The sequence below is a fragment of the Mobula birostris genome, chromosome 10 (genome assembly GCF_030028105.1).
Source record: "Mobula birostris isolate sMobBir1 chromosome 10, sMobBir1.hap1, whole genome shotgun sequence".
In the NCBI taxonomy this organism is placed as follows: Eukaryota; Metazoa; Chordata; class Chondrichthyes; order Myliobatiformes; family Myliobatidae; genus Mobula; species Mobula birostris.
The window spans coordinates 17,345,975-17,369,384 of NC_092379.1; the positions used below are offsets into that span (position 1 = coordinate 17,345,975).

At 46.8% G+C, this 23,410-nt stretch overlaps 1 protein-coding gene across 1 annotated transcript in view; it reads right to left on the minus strand.

Annotated features, from left to right (window-relative positions):
* LOC140204414 (uncharacterized) overlaps nt 1-23,410 on the minus strand; it is a 218,481-nt gene that overhangs the window by 154,096 nt on the left and 40,975 nt on the right. The window contains 2 exon segments of the mRNA XM_072271135.1: nt 1,660-1,866; nt 5,217-5,506. Coding sequence (XP_072127236.1) covers nt 1,660-1,866; nt 5,217-5,506 — 497 coding nt within the window.

A 23,410-nucleotide genomic window follows, 5' to 3' on the forward strand; every position in this document is an offset into this window, starting at 1 on the left:
CTGCCAACAAAATACTCAACAAGGAATATACATATATATATGTGTGTGTGTGTGTGTGTGTGTGTGTGTAAGTAGCTTGAATATGTGATCAAATAAATTGTTGTGTTCTTTCATAATCAAATGTCCAGTATACATTCACCCTTGGAGGGGGGATGCGGGGTAGCAGGGGGCAGGGGTAATTCCTCTGTCTCCGCCGCACCTGCTCTCAGGATGAGGCTTTTCATTCTAGGACGAGGGAGATGTCTTCATTTTTTAAAGAAAGGGGCTTCCCTTCCTCCACTATCAACTCTGCTCTTAAACGCATCTCCCCCATTTCACGTACATCTGCTCTCACTCCATCCTCCCGCCACCCCACTAGGAATAGGGTTCCCCTGGTCCTCACCTACCACCCCACCAGCCTCCGGGTCCAACATATTATTCTCCATAACTTCCGCCACCTCCAACGGGATCCCACCACTAAGCACATCTTTCCCTCCCCCTGCCTCTCTGCATTCCGCAGGGATCGCTCCCTACACAACTCCCTTGTCCATTCGTCCCCCCCATCCCTCCCCACTGATCTCCCTCCTGGCACTTATCCGTGTAAGCTGAACAAGTGCTACACATGCCCCTACACTTCCTCCCTTACCACCATTCAGGGCCCCAAACAGTCCTTCCAGGTGAGGCAACACTTCACCTGTGAGTCGACTGGGGTGATATACTGCGTCCGGTGCTCCCGATGTGGCCTTTTATATATTGGCGAGACCCGACGCAGACTAGGAGACTGCTTTGCTGAACATCTACGCTCTGTCCGCCAGAGAAAGCAGGATCTCCCAGTGGCCACACATTTTAATTCCACATCCTATTCTCATTCTGACATGTCTATCCACGGCCTCCTCTACTGTAAAGATGAAGCCACACTCAGGTTGGAGGAACAACACCTTATATTCCGTCTGGGTAGCCTCCAACCTGATGGCATGAACATCGACTTCTCTAACTTCCGCTAGGTCCCACCTCCCCCTTGTACCCCATCTGTTACTTATTTTTATGCACACATTCTTTCTCTCTCTCTCCTTTTTCTCCCTCTGTCCCTCTGAATATACCTCTTGCCCATCCTCTGGGTCCCCCCCCTTGTCTTTCTTCCTGGACCTCCTGTCCCATGATCCTCTCGTATCCCTTTTGCCAATCACCTGTCCAGCTCTTAGCTCCATCCCTCCCCCTCCTGTCTTCTTCTATCATTTTGGATCTCCCCCTCCCCCTCCAACTTTCAAATCCCTTACTCACTCTTCCTTCAGTTAGTCCTGACGAAGGGTCTCGGCCTGAAACGTCGACTGTACCTCTTCCTAGAGATGCTGCCTGGCCTGCTGCGTTCACCAGCAACTTTGATGTGCGTTGCTTGAATTTCCAGCATCTGCAGAATTCCTGTTCTTTTGCAGGGTGGGATGTCTGCCCTCCCCGCAAGGCCCACGCCACTTACAGCTGCAAACCGGGAGGGAAATGGCCTTAATACCACTTGGAATGGGTGGAGACACCGCGCTAGGTAGAGCCCCTGCCTCCGGAGACCCAGGTTCGATCAGCTGAGAGAGGCACTGAACTTGGTCCATTCCGCCCCAAAGGATGCCGGGACTGTTGCCCACAATTCCTTGCGGTCGGGAAACCAGCCCATCAAGGCTACTGTTGCACCGGGTTCCGCTCCCGCAACTCAGCCGAGGCCTCGCCTGCCGTCCGTGTATCGCGCCCCGCTCCAGGGCCACCCCCGCGCCTGCGCACTGCGCCTCCCAGCCGCACAGACTCCTCCCCTTCCCCCCCCACGGGATCTTCCCGTGCATTAGCTGGGGAAGGCGGTCGGTGTGCCCGCCGGCCCCGGGAATCGGGGAGCTGCAAGCTCGACTGGGGGTGAGAGGGGAGAGGGGAGAGGGAGCACCCACCTGCCCGTCCGGCGGCCCACCACCGCCCGCTCACGTGACGCACTGACGTCACCGCCCACCACACGACGCGACGCCGAGACGTCATGATTGACGGGCACGGAGGACACATATCCCGCCTCCCTCCCCGAACGGGACCCTTGAATGGGTGGCCGATCGCATAGTTTTATTACTTTATCGATAGACATTTTATCTCGAAGATCGTGTTACCTTATAGGTACAGAATCAGGTTTAATATCTCTGGCATATGTTGTGAAGTTTGTCGTCTCGCGACACCAGTACAATGATTTAAAACACTATAAATTGCCATAAGATATTTGCATATACTGCTGGTGGCTGATAAAAAGACCATTACCGGGAAGTGGTTATCACAGGAGAGCCCAACTTTAAATGTATGGATGGAAATTACAATGGACATTCCCAAAATGGAGAAGATAACAGCATCTGTTGGAACAATTTGATTCATACTGGGAAAAATGGTTTAACTACATAACACCTCATAGGCCTGATTTTATTCTCACAAGTCAATGAATATGTTGTAAAAAAATCACTCCCTACTCTGTACATAGTTTTCTTCGTTTGATTGTTCTTTCTTTCCTCTGCTTTCTATAAGTGTATACCTCAGATAAATATTATGTGGAGATTGGCGACAAATATGATTATATGTACAGTATCTGAAATACATCTTATGGAAATGTTGTTTAATGAACTTCAGTAAAAAATAAATTACAAAAAAAAGATATTTAGAATTAAATAGATAATACACAACCAGTAAAAAAATAAGAAAAAATATTATGACCCGATGAACGGTCTTGGCCCGAAACATCGTCTATTTACTCTTTTCCACAGATGCTGCTTGGCCTGCTGAGTTCCTCCAGCATTTTGTCTGTGTTGCTTTGGGTTTCCAGCATCTGCAAGTTTTCTCCTGTTTAAGAAAAAAATATGGTTAGGTCCATTCAGAAGACCGATGGCAGAGGGGAAGAAGCTGTTCCTAAACTGTGGACCGTGTGCCTTCAGGCTCCTGTACCTCCTCCCGGACAGTAGCAATAAGAAGCGGGGATGTCCTGAGTGATGGGGGGTGCTGAATAATGGACACTGCCTTTTTGTGACATTGGCTTTCATCCATCTACTACCTATTTATTTATCCATGTATCTATCTATTTATTTAGTGATACAGTGCGAAGTAGACCCTTTCTGCCCTTCGACCCCCACTGTCCCAGCAACCCCACAACCGGGATTAACCCTAACCCAATCACGGGATTAATTTCAAATGACCGCTGCTTGTTTGGACTGTGGGGAGGAAACCGGAACACCAACATTCCACAGGGAGAAGGCACAGAGACTCCTGATGGGACGGCACCGGAACCGAACCCCGAACTCTGGAGCTGAAACATCAAAGTCCAAAGTAAACTTATCATCAAAGTGCATATGTGTCACCACAGGCAACCCCAAGATCCGTTTCCTGTGGGTATAAACACAATCAAATGGATGAAAGGCCACACCCAACACGACGGACAAACAACCAGAGAGGGCAAATGATAACAAGCTGTGCAAATGCAAACAGAAATAATAATAATAAATAAATAAATGAAGAAGAAGAAAGCTCTTATCTCCAAGTGGAGTCATCGGGACACGATCATTGACGGCGTTTTTTTTTCAGCAGGCTTTCTTATTTTTACGAGGTGGAGTTGCTAGCTCGACGCTCAACCCAGCACGGATGGAAAGCGTGCAAGGGAGCCAGCTGGATTCGAACTCGGGAGCCTTCGCTCCGAAGTCCGGCGCTGATGCCACTACATATAGACATATGGAATAGTACAGCACAGTACAGGCCCTTCGGCCCTCAATGTTGTGCCGACCCTCAAACCCTGCATCCCATATAACCCCCCACCTTAAATTCCTCCATATACCTGTCTACCACGCCACCAGCCGGCAATAAATAAATAAATAAGCAATAAATATCAAGAGCATGAGATGAAGAGATGGTGTCTTCAGTGCTGGGAAGGTTGGTGCCGATGGTGGAGCTGGCTGAGTTTACAACTTTCTGCAGCTTTTTCTGATCCTGTGCCGTGGCCACCCCCCCATACCAGATGGTGTTGTAACCAGTTAGAATGCTCTCCACAGTACAGCCAGTTGCGGTGCGCAGCTCTCCAGTGAAAATGATATCATATCCGTTAAATAGGGGCCGTGGACAATTCTGATTTGATGGAGAATGGACGTGAAAGCACAGAGAAAAACCTGGAGAAATTTCTGAAATGCCCGTCCGCTGCTGTCGTTAGTGTGTGGTCGTGAATCTTTCGGAGGGTAGGCCTCAAAATCCCCGGCCTTGCCTGCTTTTGGTGACCAAGAAGGAGGTCGAATCGTTCAGACAGAGATGGCGCTCAGTACTCAGTGTCGGAGAGCTGAACAGAGCTCGAAGTTTTCGGACGACTCAGAGTCGGACTGTGGTCGGGCATGGCAGGGAGAGTTTTTCTTCCTTCTCCCGTCTGCGTGAGATGTGGGACATTTGAGAAACTTTGAACTTTACTGTGCTCACAGATTTCTTCATCAAGTTATGGTATTGTTACACTGTTTGTAACTATATGTTATAATTATGTGGTTTTGTCAGTTTTTTCAGTCTTGGTTTGTCCTGTGTTTTGTGATATCACACCGGAGGAAAAAATGTATCATTTCTTAATGCATGCATTACTAAATGACAATAAAAGAGGACTACGTGTCTTTATAATCATAATCATCATCTGTAATTAATAATAGGCATCCATTAGTCTATTAATCCATGAGACCATGGATTTGTGCCGTGGAAGGTTTCCAGTGCACAGGCCTGGGCAATGTTGTATGGAAGACTGGCAGTTGTCCATGCTGCAAGTCTCCCCTCTCCACGACACTGATGTTGTCTAAGGGAAGGGCATTAGGGCCGATACAGCTTGGCACCGGTGTCATCGCAGAGCAATGTGTGGTTAAGTGCCTTGCTCAAGGACATAACACGTTGCCTCAGCTGAGGCTCGAACTCACGATCTTCAGATCACCAGGCCAATGCCTTAACCACTTGGCCACATGCCCACACCAGTACATCTGTAGAAATTTGCTAAAGTCTATGGTGTCGTGCCAAATCTCCTCAAATTCCTAATGAAATATAGCTGCAGTCGTGTGTTTTTTTTTGTAATTGCATCAATAAGATCCGGTAAGTTGGCAGCATGTGCAAAGCAGTGGCCTCATGGGGGCCAACCCAAGGTGCTTTTTCCCTTTGTAAAATTTATGGGGGGTTTTTATGATCCAAAGACAAATCCACTCCAAGCATTTCAGATACTGCAGGGCTACTCCATCAGTGAGCTGTTTGTTGATCGGAGTAGCTGGACTGATGTTGAAGGCAGAGTCGGCCAAGAAGGGGCCGGCCAGAATGCTGGAGAAGGAGCCGGTTGGGATATTGGAGAAGCTGGTTTGGCTGCAGAGCAGCTGACCTGGCTGCAGACCGTGTTGGTGCCCGCTCCTCGAAAACATCGGAATTGGTGCAGTATAACTGTGGACGATTGTCTTGGACACTTCCCTTGCGATCGCAAGACTCTGTTGGACAGTGGTAACGTCAGTTGCCACAGGCCTGATAACCTTATCTGGTGTTGGGGGGAGACAGTCAACATGGGAGGTGTGTAGCCTTGGTGGTAGCAAAGACTGGGCCTCAAGCCGCGGGCTTGCCTGCTGCTGCAGACCAGCTGAGAAGACGTGGAAGCATTACAGTGTGGTGTCCACACTCGGCTGAAGCCTGGCTTCCCCCATCAGTGCTGCCCTCCTGTGTTCAAGTGGTGGAATGACAGGCTGAACACTGCCGGGAGACTGTACCACCCATTGCCGGACATTGTCGCTCAGGGTTTTGGACTATATATATGTTTTTATTTTGAGTGAATATGTTTCTTTGCTCGTTATTTTAAATTATGTTACTCGCTATTTTGAATGTTTGCTTGCTGTTTTGAATGTTTTGCACCTTGGCCGCAATGGAACACTGTCTCGTTCAGCTGTATCCATGAATGGCTGAATGATAATTTGATTTAGTTTGTTGTTGGGCCCAGGATAGATCCTCTGAAATGTTGACACCCAGGAACTTGAAACTGTTCACCCCGTCCCCCCCAATCCACTGTTCACTTCTTAATGAGCACTGCTGTTTTCTTCTCCTCAGCTTCCCCTTCCTGAAGTCCACAATCAATTCCTTAGTCAATGATATATGTTGCAAAATCTGTTATTTATTTACTTATTGGGATACAGCGTGGAATAGGCCCTTTTATCCAGAGAGCCGCGCCTGTCACGGCTCAGCACTGCCCTCTACCTGATCGGAAGGCACACCACATGCCAGTCAATATTTCACCCCTCCCAACTAATCAATGCACACTTAACCATTGGATTAACCCGTCTAGCATCAAGCCGTTGGCCCCCCGGTGAATCACCTGGGCTGGACCCTCCAGACCCCTGACCTATAAAGGGTGCTACATGTGCTTGGCTCGCTCTCTTTTTTGCCATCCTCGAGGGACCACCAGAACAGTGCTGGAGACACGTGGTGAGCTGTGCATTGAATAGGGTTTCGGGAGTGTTTATTGTTGTCCCTGTAGCTGAGAGCCGTGCCTGTCCATAGTCAAGGGGGGGGCAGTTATTGTAGTTACTTTTCCCTTGCTTGTATATGTACCTGTACTCTGTCCCTACACCATTTTCCCGCGTATTGTACTGCTGACCTGACTGTTCTTACGCTCGTCTACTCTAAGCGCATTTGTGTGAATATTGTAGCCGCTTGTGTTGACCCCAAGCTCCTCTCCCTTTGTAAATAAACTCCTTATTGTTAAAACTGTGTGTCCAGAATCCTTGCCTTTGAGACGCAAAGAATCTGTCTCATTTCCATCAGTCCCTCGAGGCGTGCTGCCCAGCAAGCCATTAGCTTATTAACCTACCAACCGGTACACCTTTGGACTGTGGGAGGAAACTGGAGCACCCAGAGGAAACTCACGCACGGGGAGAACGTACAAACTACGTACAGGCAGCGGTGGGAATTGAACCTGGGTCGCCTGGACCGTAAACTGCTGTGCTAACCACTACACTACTGTCTGGCACCAGTGCAGTGCGATGCACAGATGTTACTATAGGCTACAGTAACAAATAGATGGAGAGATGGATAAATAGCATAAAAACTGAATAAAATAGTAAGGTCAGTGACCTTTGAGAAATCTGATGGCAGAGGGGAAGAAGTTCTTCCTGAAATATCGATTCTGTGTCCTCAGACTCTTGTACCTCTTCCCAGAAGATACGAATGAGAAGAGGGCACAAGACCATAAGACGTGGGAGCAGAATTAGGCCATTTGGCCCATTGAGCCTGCTCCACCATTCAATCATGGCTGATCCTCCCCCCCACCCCCACAGCTCCAATCCATCATTACCTTTGATGCTGCGGCCAATCAAGCAAGCTCTGCCTGAAATACTCCCAACGACCCGGCCTCCTCAGCTGCCTGTGGTAACAAATTCCACAACTTCACCAGCCTCTGGCTAAAGAAATTTCTCCCAACATATTGATGCTGCTATAAAGAAGGCAAGACAGCAACTATACTTCATTAGGAGTTGAAGAGATTTGAACAAAAAAAACTCAAAAACTTCTATAGATGTACTGTGGAGAGCATTCTGACAGGCTGCATCACTGTCTGGTATGGAGGGGGTACTGCACAGGACTGAAAAAGGCTGCAGCGGGTTGTAAATCTAGTCAGCTCCAACTTGGGCACTAGCCTACAAAGTACCCAGGACATCTCTAGGGAGCGGTGTCTCAGAAAGGCAGCATCCATTATTAAGGACCTCCAGCACCCAGGACATGCCCTTTTCTCACTGTTACCATCAAGTAGGAGGTACAGAAGCCTGAAGGCACACACTCAGCAATTCAGGAACAGCTTCTTCCCCTCTGCCATCTGATTCCTAAATGGACATTCAACCCTTGAACACTACCTCACTTTTTAAATATATATTATTTCTGTTTTTGCACATTTTTTAATCTACTCAATGTACATATATTGTAATTGATTGATTTATTTATTATTATTATTTTCTTCTATATTATATATATAGCTGCACCAGAGGGAGACGATGGCTGGGCAAGGAGATAACATGAGAGAAGGAAAGGGGATGGGAAATGGTGAAAGGGGGAGGGGAGAGGCATTACCAGAAGTTTGAGAAATCAATGTTCATGCCATCAGGTTGGAGGCTACCCAAACGGAATACAAGGCATTGTTTCTCCAACCTAAGTGTGGCCTCATCACGACAGTGGAGGAGGCCATGGATGGACATATTGGAATGGGAATGGGAAGAGGAATTAAAATGGCTGGCCACTGAGAGATCCCACCTGTTCTGGCAGATGAAGTGTAGGTGCTTGGTGAAGCGGTCTCCCAATCTGCGTGGGTCTCACCAATATACAGGAGGCCACACCGGGAGCACCATATACAATAGATGACCCCAACAGACTCACAGGTGAAGTGTTGCCTCACCTGGAAGGACTGTTTGGGGTCCTGATTGGTAGTGAGGGAGGAGGTGTAGGGTCAGGTGTAGCACTTGTTCTGCTTGCAAGGATAAGTGCCAGGAGGGAGATCAGTGGGGAGGGACGAATGGACACGGGAGTCGCATAGGGAGCGATCCCTGTGGAAAGCAGAAAGTTGGGGTGGGGGGGAGATATGCTTGGTGGTGGGATCCCGTTGGAGGTGGCGGAAGTTTCGGAGAATTATGTGCTAGATGCAGAGGCTGGTGGTAGTAGGTGAAGACAAGAGGAACCCTATCCCTGATAGTGTGGAGGGAGGATGGGTTGAGAGCAGACGTGGGTGAAATGGAAGAGATGCGTTTGAGGGCAGCGTTGATGTTGCCCTATAGTTACCTGCCTTTTGCCTACATCCTCCTTTGAACAGTGGCACAACGTTCACCGTCTTCCAAACCGCCGGGACCTGCCCAGAGTCCAGAGCATTTTGGTAAATCACCACCAAAGCCTCTACTATAACTTCTGCCATTACTTTCAGTTCCCTGGGATGCATCCATCGGGTCCAGAGGACTTATCTATCTTCAGGCTCACAAGTTTGCTCAGCACTACCTCATTAGTGGTAGCTATTGTATCGAGGTCCTTACCTCCCATCACATCCAGATCATCTCTCTTTGGTATGTTAGATGTGTCCTCCACCGTGAAGTCCGACACAAAATAATCATTTAAAGCCTCTTCCATTTCCTCATTACCCAATATCAATTCCCCCTTTCTTGTCCTCCAAGGGACCTATATTCACTTTAGCCACCTTTTTCTACTTTATATAATTACAAAAACTTTTACTATCTGTTTTTATATTTTGTGCTGGTTTATTTTCATAATCTATCTTTCCTTTTTTGTATTGTTTGCTTAGTGGCTCTTAGTTGCTTTCTAAAGTTTTCCCAATCTTTCAATTTCCCCCTACTCTTGGAGACTTTGTATGCACAAGCTTTTATTTTGATGCCTTCCTTTATTTCCTTAGATATCCAAGGCTGGCTCTCCCCACCCTTACTGTCCGTGCTTTTAACTGGAATATACTTTTGTTGAGCACTGTGAAAATTCTCTTTGAAAGCCTTCCACTGTCCCATCATATAGCCTGAGTTCCCAGTCTACACTAGCCAAATCCTCCCTCATCCCATTGTAGTCTCCATTGTTTAGGCATAATACACTAGTTTTGCACCCTCCATTTGTATGGGAAACTCAGTCATACTGTGATCACTCTTTCCAAGAGGATCCCTAACTACAAGATCACTAATTTTACCTGTCTCATTGCACAGGACCTGATCTAAGATAGCACATTCCTTGTAGGTTCAGTAACATGCTGTTCAAGAAAGCCATCATGGATGCATTCTGTGAAATCTTCCTCAAGACTGCCTCGACCAACTTGATTCACCCAATTTATGTGCAAGTTAAAGTCCCCCCATGATAACTGCTGTTCCATTTTTACTTGCCTCAGATATTTCAGTTTATTGCCTGTGTCACTGTAATATTATTATTCGGTGGCCGATAGACAACTTTCACCAGTGATTTTTTCCCTTTTCTGTTCCTAATCTCTACCCAGATGGATTCAACATTCTGCTCCTTAGATCTTATATCGTCTCTCACTATCGCCCTGATCTCATCTTTAATTAAGAGTGCTATCCCACGTCCCTTACCTTCCAGCCTATCCCTCCATATTACCTGATATCCTTGGATATTTAGTTCCCAATCCACTCCACCGTGCAACCACGTGTCTGTAATGGCCACTAAATCATACCCCCTTGTACTGATTTGTGCTGCAAGTTCACTGACCTTGTTTCGAATACTACGGGCATTCAAATAAAGTGCTCTTACACTCATTGTGCTTTTTAAAATCTTGTAATCTTTTACTCTTTTGCATTTGACTTTTCTTCACTCCACTCTTACTTTTCTCTTTTTTGTCTTTCGTTTTTTCTTTATCTTTATCCACACTTTTCTTTTTTTACTTTATCAATACTCCTCCAATCTGTTGAACACTCCCCCCAACCCCACCCCCACTATTTAGTTTAAAGCCCCGCAGCCCTAGTTATGCGATTGGCTAGGATCTAGGTCAAACAGTCAGAGGGTTGGACAATGGGGTATAAATGCCACCAGACTAGACATGGGGGTATAAATGTCACCAGACTAGACATGGGGGTATAAATGCCACCTGACTAGACATGGGGGTATAAATGCCACCAGACTGGACATAGGGGTATAAATACCACCAGACTAGACATAGGGGTATAAATGCCACCGGACTAGACATGCCCTGGTATCACCCCTGATGAAGATGGCAGAGCTTGTCATCAAAACGTCTATTAAGATTGACAGCTGTACCAGGCTGGAAGCCCGAGAAGAGTTTATTTATCTTATACACTGGGAAACCACTAGATCCTTTCTCATATACGTACTTTGATAATAAATTTACACAATAAGACCATAAGAAGTAGGAGAAGAATTAGGCCATTCGGCCCATCGAGTCTGCTCCTCTATTTCATCATGGATGATTTATTTTCCCTCTCAACCCCATTCTCCTACCTTCTCCCCATAACCTTTAATGTCCTGACTAACCAAGAACCAGTCACCCTCTGCTTTAAATATACCCAATGACTTGGCCTCCTCAGCTGTCCAAGACAATGAATTCCACAAATTCTCCATCCTCTGGCTAAAGAAATTCCTCCTCATCTCTGTTCTAAATGGATGCCCCTCTAATCTGAGGCTGTGCTTTCTGACCTTAGACTCCCTCACTTTTGGAAACATCCTCTCCACATCCACTCTTTCTATGCCTTTCAATATTCGATAGGTTTCAATGAGATCCCCTCCCATTCTTCTAAACTCCAATCAGTACCACACAGAACCATCAAACAGTCCTCGTTCATTAACCTGTTAATTCCAAGAATTACTCTTGTTTCCCCTTTGAGGCCCAAGATTTCTCAAAATGCTCTGTGTGGTCTGACCAATGCCTTATAAAGACTCAGCAACACGTCCTTGCTCTTACAATCTAGTCCTCTTACAACGAATGCTAACATCACTTTTGCCTTCCTCACCTCCGACTCAACCTGTAAGTTAACCTTTAGAAAATCCTACATGAGGACTCCCAAGTCCCTTTGCACCTATTATGTTTTTTTAAAATTTCTCTCTGTTTAGAAATAGTTTCTGCCTTTATTCCTTCTACCAAAATGCATGACCACACACTTCCCTAAACTATACTCCATCTGCCGATTCTTTGCCCATCCTCCCAATCTGTCCAAATCGTTCTTCAGGCTCCCTGCTTCCTCACGACTACCTGACCCCCACCTATCTATTTACCACCTATGACATTTATACCCCCATAGTCTGTCCCCCTGATTGGTTAGTCCTCATCCAATCAGGTTTCTGCTGCCCCACCTTGTTTACAATCGAATTCCAGTTCCTCTGCAACCTTGGCCTCGAAGCCATCAAATCTGTCATCCAAGTCATTGACATATAATTTCCAAAGAAGTGGTCCCATTACTGACCCCCTGTGTAACATTGCTAATCCCTGGCAGCCAGCCGTGATAGGTTCCCTTTATTCCCACCCTTTGCCTCCTGCCAGGCAACCAATCTTTTCCATCTATCTACAAACGTTTGTATTTGAGCTCCCAGAGGAAACCCACACGGCCACGAGGACAACATACAAACTCCTTACAGGCAGCTGTGGGAATCAAACCTGGGTTGGTGGTACTGTAAGGCATTGGGCTGACCACTACGCTACCATGTGGCCCCACATCGTGGATCTCCCATCCATGCAAGTATCGTTCCTGTAATACCAGGAGCTCTAATCTTGTTTAGCAGCCTCATGTGCGGCAGCTTGTCACAGGCCTTCCGAAAATCCAAATACACAACATCGACCGATTTTCCTTTGTCCATCCTGCCTATTGTTCCCTCAAAGAATTCCAATCGAGTTGTCGGGCAAAACTTCCCCTCAAGGAAACCATGCTGACTTTGGCCTGCTTTATCATGTGCTTCCAAGTACCCCGAAACCACATCCTTAATAATAGAGTCCAACATCTTCACAACCACTGAAGTCAGGTTAATTGACCTGTAATTTCCTTTCTTCTGCCTCCGTCCCTTCTTAAAGAGTACAGTGAGGTTTGCAATTTTCCAGTCCTTCGGAACTATTCCAAAATTTAGCCTTTCTTGAAAGATCACTACTAATGCCTCTGTAGTCTCTTCAACCACCTCTTTCAGAGCCCTGGGGTGCACACCATCTGGTCCAGGTGACTTATCTACCTTCAGACCTTTCAGTTTCCCAGGCACCTTCTCCCTCGTGATGGCAACTTCACTCACTCTGCTCCCTGACATTCTTCAACCTCTGACATACTGCTGATGTCTTCCCCTGACTGATGCAAAATATTTATTCAGTTCATCCACTATTTCTTTAGCCCCATTACTATCTCTTCAGCATCAGTTCAATATCTTCTCCCGTTTCTCTTTTTATACCCTCTTTGCTATTATTGACCAGCTTCCCTTCATATTTCATCTTTTCTCCCATTATGGGTTTTAAAACGTTACCCAATCTTTTAACTTCCTGCTGTATTGTACGCCTTCTCTTTTGCTTTTATTCTGCTTTGTCTTCCCTTGTCAGCCACTGTTGCTTCACCCTTCCTTTAGAATACTTCTTCATCTTCGGGATGTAACTATCCCGTGCCTTCCAAATTTCCCCCAGAAACTCCAGCCATTGCTGTTCTACCAACATTCTTGCTGGTGCCCTCTTTTAATCAACAGTGGCCAGCTCCTCTCTCGTGCCTCTGTAATTCCCTTTACGCCACTATAATACTGATAACCTAACTTTAACTTTTCCCTCTCAACCTGCAGGGAGAATTCTACCATGATCATTCTCTCCTAAGGGTTCCTTTACCTTAAGCTCCTTTATCAAATCTGGTTCATTACACAACAGCCAATCCAGCATTTCCTTTCCCCTCATGGGCTCAACCATAAGGTGCTTTGTAAAGCCGTCTCATAAGCATTCTACAAATTCCCTCTCTTGGGATCCAGGACCAAGCAGATTTTCCCAATCTACCTGCATATCAGCCTTAACCTTGCCTTTTTTACATACTTTTTCTATTTTCCTTTGACGTTTATATCTCACATGCTGACTGCTGTTTGGGAGGCTTTTCCCTTGCAGTTTCTTAACTCTACCCAAAGGATTCTACATCTTCCAAAGGATTTGATGTCAGTTTTTACTAACAGAGCCCCCCCCCCACCTACCTGCCTGTCCTTTTGATGCAAGGTGTATCCTTGAATGTTAAGCTCCCAATCATGATGAATAAACTCTTCTTCTTCTTGTTTTATGGCAGTTGGCACCCAGCTTAGTGGTGCATCACCACCACCTTCTGCTCCAGAGTGTGCAATAGACTTACATTCCAAATTCCTTCACCCAATCACACACACACACACACACACACACACACACACCTATATGCTAACCTACACTTTATCCTCCCATCTCTGGCCATTCTAGTACCCTATTCCTGCTTATCCATCATATACTATAAAAAAAAACTGTACCCCTTAAGAAAGCTAAAAATACCCTGACCTGTGCTCTCTCACTTATGCCCAGCAACCCCTTTAATGTGAATTCCTGCACCCCCAATTCCCTTAGATCAATTCTCATCATCTCTCTCTATCCCATACTTCCTGCAACTCAGAACTACATGTTCTACTGACTCCTCTTCCTGACATTCCTCACACAATCCTGTCTGGTGTTTCCCTACCATTTTCAATGTCTTGTTTAATGCACAGTGCCCAGCCTTAACCTAGTCCACACAGTTTCCTCTCTTCTGCATCCACTACCTTCCCTAGTACCTGCAACACTTTTTTATATTCGATATTGTGGGCCGAAGGGCCTGTACTGTGCTGTACTATTCTATGATATAAATGCCTCCCTTTCCCCTCCCTGTCCCATCTTTCTTGCCACATTTGGTTGATTTTTTCCCAGATTACACACTTAACCTCTGCTTTACTGATACTAATGTGCATTTCTATATTTTCTTTCTTTAACGCCCTCTTTGCCAACTAATTCACCCCCAAAATGTGCTGGAACCCATAGAAATTTTACCTGACCTCCCTGATTTGCAATTCTTGTGACTGACTGAAGGACGTCATAAAGTATATCTTGCCGACTGTTTGAGTGAAAAGACCTTAAACTTGCTAGAACTTCGGATGAATCTGAGCATATCAACACTTTGACTTGTCTAGCTTTCTCCACCCATCACAACGCAACCAACACTGCCAGCATCTCCACTGTAAACACCCCTAACTTATTAGATGTTCTTCTGCTGATTCCAATTTCTTTTGCTGGTATAGCCACCCCAAAACCTGTCACTCTTGTTGCAGGTTCCTTAGCACCATCAGTATAAATCTGAGTATAATCACTATACTTTTCCAGCACATGACAGTTAAATGCATTTACCAAATCAGTTTTATATTCTCCTTTCCTTTTTACCTCTAACAAATGCCAGTTTATGTCAGGCCATACAAGCTTCCATGGAGCTACAATCGGATAAACTATTGAAGGACTTATTCTTAGATCAAACCCTCCACATTCTTTAGCAATATCATTCCCTACCCCGCTAAAGTTATCCCTCTGAAACCTCCCATTTTCCCAGCACTCCTGCAACACTCCTTTTGCAGGGTGAGAATCATTGTGTCCCTGCAAATTAGCCCAGTAGTTTCCCATCAATTGCATCCTTCTTAGTTCCAAAGGCATTATTCCCATTTCTACCTGTAGGGCTGACACTGGTGATGTTTTAAAAGCCCCACTGCACACTCTCAAAGCCTGAGCCTGAATCACATCCAGCTTCCCTGTAAGAGACCTAGCTGCTGATCCATATACTATATTTCCATAGTCCAACACAGATCTCACTAAAGCCACATACATTCTCTTCAAAGCTGAACAACTTGCTCCCCATTCTCTACCAGTCAAACATCTCATCACATTTATTACTTTTTTACATTTCTCCTCAACTTTCCCGATATGTTCTGCCCATGTTAATCGTGAATCAAATATAACTCCCAGGAATTTAAATGATCCAACCCTTTCTAATTCAATCCCATACATCCTTAACCTCTTCCCTACTTCAATTATTTTCCTGGTGAAAAATACAGTTCGAGTTTTTTCAACTGAAAATCTACATCTCCAATTATAACCCCACTCCACCACTTCATCAATTGCTTCTTGTAGTTTCTTGATTATATGGTCCATGTTCCTGCCTCTTTTCCACAAGGCCCCATCATCCACAAACAGTGACCTACCTATATCCACTGGTACCTTTGTGAAGACATCATTGATCATAATGATGAAAAGTAACGGGCTAATCACACTACCTTGAGGTGTGCCATTTTCCACTATGTACTGTTTTGATAATTCCGATCCAATCCGAACTTGAATTTTTCTACCAAACATAAAATCTTGGATCTAATTAAAAACTCTCCCACCAACCCCCATCTTGTGCAGTTTAATTAATAATCCTTCCTTCCACATCATATCATAGGTTTTTTCAATGTCAAAGAACACTGCCACTACTGACTCTCTATTTGCCGGGGCCTTCCTTATTTCAGTCTCTAACATAATCACTGAGTCCATGGAATTCTTCTAGTCTGGTGGTATTTATACCCCCATAGTCTGTCCCCCTGATTGGTTAGTCCTCATCCAGTCAGGTTTCCACTGTCCCACCTTGTTCACAATTGAATTCCATAGAGCAAGACCTTTGTCTTTGTTAAAATTCTTTTCCTCTAGTTTTACTTCAATAGCTTCCTTTACCAGGCGGTCCCTAAAGCCATTGGCACGGCACTGTAGTTTTGTGCCGTCGAAGTCAATTTCGCCAGTTTCTTTGGCTAACCCAGACCGATACACATTCTGTGCTCCTTGCTGATCTTCTTGCAGCCACGACTCAGTGATGCCCATAACGGCACAGTAGCGTAGTGGTTAGCACAACGCCTTACAGTACAGGCGATCCGGGTTCGATTCCCACCGCTGCCGTAAGGAGTTTGTACGTTCACCCCGTGACCATGTGGGTTTCCACCGGTGCTCCGGTTGCCTCCCACAGTTCAAAACTTACTGGTTGGTAGGTCAGTTGGTTATAGTAAATTGTCCCGTGCTTAGGTTATGATTAAATCGGGGGATTGCTGGGCAGTGTGGCTCGAAAGGCTGGAAGGCCTATTCTACGTTGAATCGCAATAAATAAAATCATCACACCAGCCAATCTCTAACTGTGCTGCAAGATCATCTACCTTATGCATTCGAATACAACACCTTCAGTCCTGTAATCATCATCCTTTTCCATCTTTGCCCCCATGTTACGCTGCAACTCATCCCACTGGCTGCAATTTTGCACTATCACCTGCCTGTCCTTCCTTACCATCTCACTACACACTGCATCTACTTGTATACCAGCAGTCCCATCCTCAGCCCTGTCCCATCTTGACCCAGCCCAATGCAGACTTTAAACTTTCAAACAGTATAGTTTATGGAAAGAAAAATGCATTGTCTTACATTAATAAATAATTTCCCCCTCCGCCTCCAACTTTCAAATCCCTTACTCACTCTTCCTTCAGTTAGTCCTGACGAAGGGTCTCGGCCTGAAACGTCGACTGCACCTCTTCCTACAGATGCTGCCTGGCCTGCTGCGTTCACCAGCAACTTTGATGTGTGTTGCTTGAATTTCCAGCATTTGCAGAATTCCTGTTGTTTGCGTTTAAATTCACTACTGCGAAGCCTCTTCCGGTGATGCCTACACCGAAGGAGTTTAGATCCTCTCTTCGACGGGAGTTCAGTGAAACCATCTCTCACTGCTCCCCATCTGTAATTTCTTCGGCTCTTCAACTTTTCGACCACACTTTGACTGAGACTCGCTATCACAGCCATATATCCTTTCTTGGAACGTGCCTCCGTCGCCAACTTACTCCAGTTGGCTTTAGGATTCGTTTCCAAGCCTCTCAATTTGGACCTTCTGAGGATCCCAGGTACTCACACTTTATTGACTCTGCCTCTCGCCGCTTCTCCCGTCAAGCTCTGAAGGCGACTCTCTCCGCCATGAGGAGGTACTTGGTGTCCCTATCCCAGACCCTTCCACACCTTCGGGGCACTTTCTTCGCCGTCTGTAATGGTCCTACCCGTTATTTCATCCTCCGTCGGATTCACGCCTGCAATCGCCGTTTTTTTGACTTTGTCATGTTAGGCAAAGATCGCAAGATCCTACATCTACGGACTCCAGAGCCTGCCGGCCCCGACGCCAGCAGGCATGAACTTCAGACTGCGGCCGTTGCCACTGATCTCGGCGGCTCCAACACCTCAGGGCATATTCAAAACCCGGACTCCAGCAACGACCATGGACACCTTCACAGCGATTGCGCAACCACCAACTGCGACGCCAGCCTTGAACTCCAGGCCGGGTCTTTATGTGCTGTTATTGTGACTCCCGTCTCCCCTTCCCCCACTACCACTCCGCAGCCCCGTCTTCCTCAGATCCCACCGTCAACTCCTGGGCCCTCGGAGGCTCCATTTTCTTCTCACCCCAACCCTCCCCTCTCCATTGACAACCCCAGCCTCCCCCCTCCCCCCTCTGATCCCAGCTCTCAAGATTCCAGCCTTGAACTCCAGGCTGGGTCTTTATGTGCTGCTGTTGTGACTCCCGTCTCCCCTTCCCCCACCACCACTCCGCAGCCCCGTCTTCCTCAGATCCCACCGTCAACTCCTGGGCCCTCAGAGGCTCCACCTTCCTCTCACCCCAACCCTCCCCTCTCCACTGACACCCCCAGCCTCCCCCCTCCCCCCTCCCCTCTCTGATCCCAGCTCTCATCCGTGCCGGGTCTTTACCATCCCCTCCGACCTTCAACTGTCGGAGGCAGAACGCTCGGTTCTCAGTAAGGGCCTCACCTTTGTCCGCCTTCGCCCACACCTCAGCGAGTTCCGTGTTCGCCACGATGCGGAACTTTTCTTCCGCCGCCTCCGTCTCCGAGCCTACTTCTTCGGCAAGGACTCTTCCACCCCCACCGATGACCCCTTCTCCCGTCTTCAACCCTCCTCTTCTTCATGGACAACCCGCTCTGGTCTTCTGCCTGCTCTGGATCTCTTTATCGCTAATTGCCGACGGGACATCAACCGTCTCGACTTCACCGCACCATGTCCCCATTCCAACCTCACTCCTTCCGAACGCTCTGCTCTCCACTCCCTCCGCACTAATCCTAACCTTATTATTAAACCCGCCGATAAGGGGGATGCTGTTGTAGTCTGGCGTACTGACCTCTACCTTGCCGAGGCACAGCGACAACTCGCGGATACCTCCTCTTATTTACCCCTCGATCGTGACCCCACTAAGGAGCACCAGGCCATTGTCTCCCACACCATCACCGACTTTATCCGCTCAGGGGATCTCCCATCCACTGCTACCAACCTTATAGTTCCCACACCCCGCACTTCCCATTTCTACCTCCTACCCAAGATCCACAAACCTGCCTGTCCTGGCCGATCCATTGTCTCAGCTTGCTCCTGCCCCACCGAACTCATTTCTGCATACCTCGACACTGTTTTATCACCCCTTGTTCAATCCCTTCCGACCTATGTTTGTGACACTTCTCACGCTCTTAAACTTTTCGATGATTTTAAGTTCCCTGGCCCCCACCGCTTTATTTTCACCATGGATGTCCAGTCCTTATATACTTCCATCCCCCATCAGGAAGGTCTCAAAGCTCTCCGTTTCTTTCTGGATTCCAGACCTAATCAGTTCCCCTCTACCACCACTCTGCTCCGTCTAGCGGAATTAGTCCTTACTCTTAATAATTTCTCCTTTGGCTCCTCCCACTTCCTCCAAACTAAAGGTGTAGCTATGGGCACCCGTATGGGTCCTAGCTATGCCTGACTTTTTGTTGGGTTTGTGGAACAATCTATGTTCCGTGCCTATTCTGGTATCTGTCCCCCACTTTTCCTTCGCTACATCGACGACTGCATTGGCGCTGCTTCCTGCATGCATGCAGAACTCGTTGACTTTATTAACTTTGCCTCCAACTTTCACCCTGCTCTCAAGTTTACCTGGTCCATTTCCGACACCTCCCTCTCCTTTCTAGATCTTTCTGTCTCTGTCTCTGGAGACAGCTTATCCACTGATGTCTACTATAAGCATACTGACTCTCACAGCTATCTGGACTATTCCTCTTCTCACCCTGTCTCTTGCAAAAACGCCATCCCCTTCTCGCAATTCCTCCGTCTCCGCCGCATCTGCTCTTAGGATGAGGCTTTTCATTCTAGGATGAGGGAGATGCCTTCATTTTTTAAAGAAAGGGGCTCCCTTCCTCCACTATCGACTCTGCTCTTAAACACATCTCTCCCATTTCACGTACATCTGCTCTCACTCCATCCTCCTGCCACCCCACTAGGAATAGGGTTCCCCTGGTCCTCACCTACCACCCCACCAGCCTCCGGGTCCAACATATTATTCTCCGTAATTTCCGCCACCTCCAACGGGATCCCACCACTAAGCACATCTTTCCCTCCCCCCCCTCTCTCTGCATTCCGCAGGGATCGCTCCCTACACAACTCCCTTGTCCATTCGTCCCCTCCATCCCTCCCCACTGATCTCCCTCCTGGCACTTATCCGTGTAAGCGGAACAAGTGCTACACATGCCCTTACACTTCCTCCCTTACCACCATTCAGGGCCCCAAACAGTCCTTCCAGGTGAGGCAACACTTCACCTGTGAGTCGACTGGGGTGATATACTGCGTCTGGTGCTCCCAATGTGGCCTTTTATATATTGGCGAGACCCGACGCAGACTGGGAGACCGCTTTGCTGAACATCTACACTCTGTCTGCCAGAGAAAGCAGGATCTCCCAGTGGCCACACATTTTAATTCCACATCCCATTCCCATTCTGACATGTCTATCCACGGCCTCCTCTACTGTAAAGATGAAGCCACACTCAGGTTGGAGGAACAACACCTTATATTCCGTCTGGGTAGCCTCCAACCTGATGGCATGAACATCGACTTCTCTAACTTCCTCTAGGCCCCACCTCCCCCTCGTACCCCATCTTTTACTTATTTTTATGCACACAATCTTTCTCTCACTCTCCTTTTTCTCCCTCTGTCCCTCTGAATATACCTCTTGCCCATCCTCTGGGTCCCCCCCCCCTTGTCTTTCTTCCCGGACCTCCTGTCCCATGATCCTCTCGTATCCCCTTTTGCCAATCACCTGTCCAGCTCTTGGCTCCATCCCTCCCCCTCCTGTCTTCTCCTATCATTTTGGATCTCCCCCTCCCCCTCCAACTTTCAAATCTCTTACTCACTCTTCCTTCAGTTAGTCCTGACGAAGGGTCTCGGCCTGAAACGTCGACTGCACCTCTTCCTACAGATGCTGCTTGGCCTGCTGCGTTCACCAGCAACTTTGATGTGTGTTGCTTTAATAAATAATCTGTTAGATTATGTTGATCTAAATTTGATATTATTTAAACAGATCTGATATCTTACATCAATAGATAAATCAGTCTGATATTTTATATACATAAATATTAATCATGTTATAAAAGATTAATATCTAATAGATAAATCAGATTCAAATAGAAAAAAATCTGTTATCTTATATAATAAATCTTATATATAAATAAAGAAATAAATCTAAATAGAATATATCAATCATTCAGTCAGCCTTATATCCTATAAAATTCAGACCTAATAAGTTTCCTAATTAGATACAAATAAATAGACAAATATTTTATATTAATTGGTTCCTGAAGGCTGTTATAGCCGAGGTGGGGGGTGGTAATGAGAACAACCTCTCACTACCTATTAAGTGCTCCCAATGACGTGCAACTCAAGTAGCCTCTGACAACCAAGTCCAGCTCCCGGCCTTCACGTATGGCTTAGGTACCGAGCCCAGCCGAACCGTTTCTACTGACCGGAGAAGGGGCAAAGGCAGATTACTGGCACCTTGAAACCAGTGGCTTTGGGCAGACGGGGCTCATCAGCCGTGGTTGGCAGCTCATCTGGGAGAAGGAAAACTCTGATCTCAAACCTCCGCTGTACCCACTCACGGGGAAGGCTTCAGGAGTGAACTCCAAGGGAAAACTCCAGAGCTGAGGTCCCTGAGGCAGTCCTACGTTGAGTTGAACGCTGACTGGCAGCTCCTGCGACGTCGCTGATGCCAAACTGTATCAGTCTCTGCCATTCCTTTGGGTTCATCAGATGCCTGGAGAGGGAGAGCTTGCTACACGGGCAACAGCTCGCTCTCCATATCGGACTGTCCAGACTTGCGTACCTAGACAGCTAAAACACAATATCCATTGTCAACTCTGACCAATGGAGGCCTCAGGCAGACATGAATGGATAGATCAGAGAGGAAGGTAGATGTCAGGGGAAGTATTGAGAGGCAAAATCAAAATAACAGGTATGATGGGTTGGATAGTTTGAAGTGTGTATATTTTAATGCTGGGACTATTATGATTAAGGATGATGAAATTAGAGAATGGATCAGTACATGGAACTACGATGTTGTAGACGTTCCTGAAACTTGGATGAGAGAGGGGCAGGAATGGGTGATCAGTGTACCAGGGTTTTGAAGTTTCAGAGATGATAGAGGAGAAAAGGGGTTGGAGTTGCACTCTGAATCAGGGACAATATCACAGCTGCATTCAGAGGAGACATCATGAAGCGGTCAGAAACTGAGTCCATTTGGGTGAAACTCAGGTTTAGACAGGGTGCAATCACACTGATGGACTTGTATTACGGACCCCTAATAGCCCTGGAACACCGAGGAGCTGATAGGTAATCAGATCAAGGAAATATGTAAAGTAATAGGTTTGTTGTCATGGAGGATTTCAACCGAGGCCTCCTTGGAGCAAGGGGTTTGGATTGGTAAGGGAGTTGGTGGTTACGGGGAGAAGACGGGAAAATGCGGATGAGGAAAAAAAAATCAGCCATGACTGAATAGAGGAGCAGATTGGATGGGTGAAATGTCACCAGTGCCAACTGGGTGTTTCACATATCAACCATTCTGTGTAAATAAGAAAGCAAATTAAACATTTTTAACCAAAAATAAACTTTATTTATAATTAAAAATTACAAGAATAAACCAGTTATTGCACTCAAGCAATAAGTCTCCTGAACCAGAGTGGATAACTTCACTCACCTCAACACTGAACTGATTCCACAACCTATGGACTCATTTTCAAGGGCTTTAAACCTCAAGTTCCTGTTATTATTTATTATTCACTTTTGTTGTATTTGTAGCTTGTCTTCTTTTGCACGCTGGTTGTCTGCAAGTGTGTTTTTAATTGATTCTATTGTGTTCCCTTTGCATCTAATGTGAATGCCCGCAAGAAAACAAATCACTTGGTGTTAAGTTACAAAAACACAGGAGAATCTGTAGATGCTGGAAATCTAGAGCAACGCATGCACACAAAACGCTGGAGGAACTCAGCAGGTCGGGCAGCGTCTATGGAGAGGAATAAAGAGTCGATGTTCGGGCTGAGGCCCTTCTTCGGGACTGGAAAGCTGAAGAAGCTGGAATAAGCAGGTGGAGGGAGGGGAAGTCAGGTGACAGGTAAAGCCAGGTGAGGGAAAAGGTAAGTGGGAGGGGGAGGGGTTGATGAGGTGATAGGTGGGAAAGGTGAAGGGCTGAGGAAAGAATCTGATAGGAGGAAAGAGTGGTGGAGAGACGAGAGTGAGGAGGGGCACCAGAGGGAGGTTTCAGGCAGGTGAGGAGAAGGGGCAAGAGGGGAGCCAGAATGGAGAATGGAAAAAGAGAGAAGGGGGATGGGTGAAGAAATAACCGGAAGTTTGAGAAGTCGATGTTCATGTCATCAGTTGGAGGCTACCCAGACGAAATATAAGGTGTTGCTCCTCCACCCCGCGAGTGGCCTCATCGTGGCAGTAGAATAGTCCATTGTCCGAATGGGAATGGGAATGAGGATTGAAATTAAAATGGTTGGCCATCGGAAAATGCCGCTTGTTGCCAACGGAGTGAAGGTAGCCGACAGAGCCGTT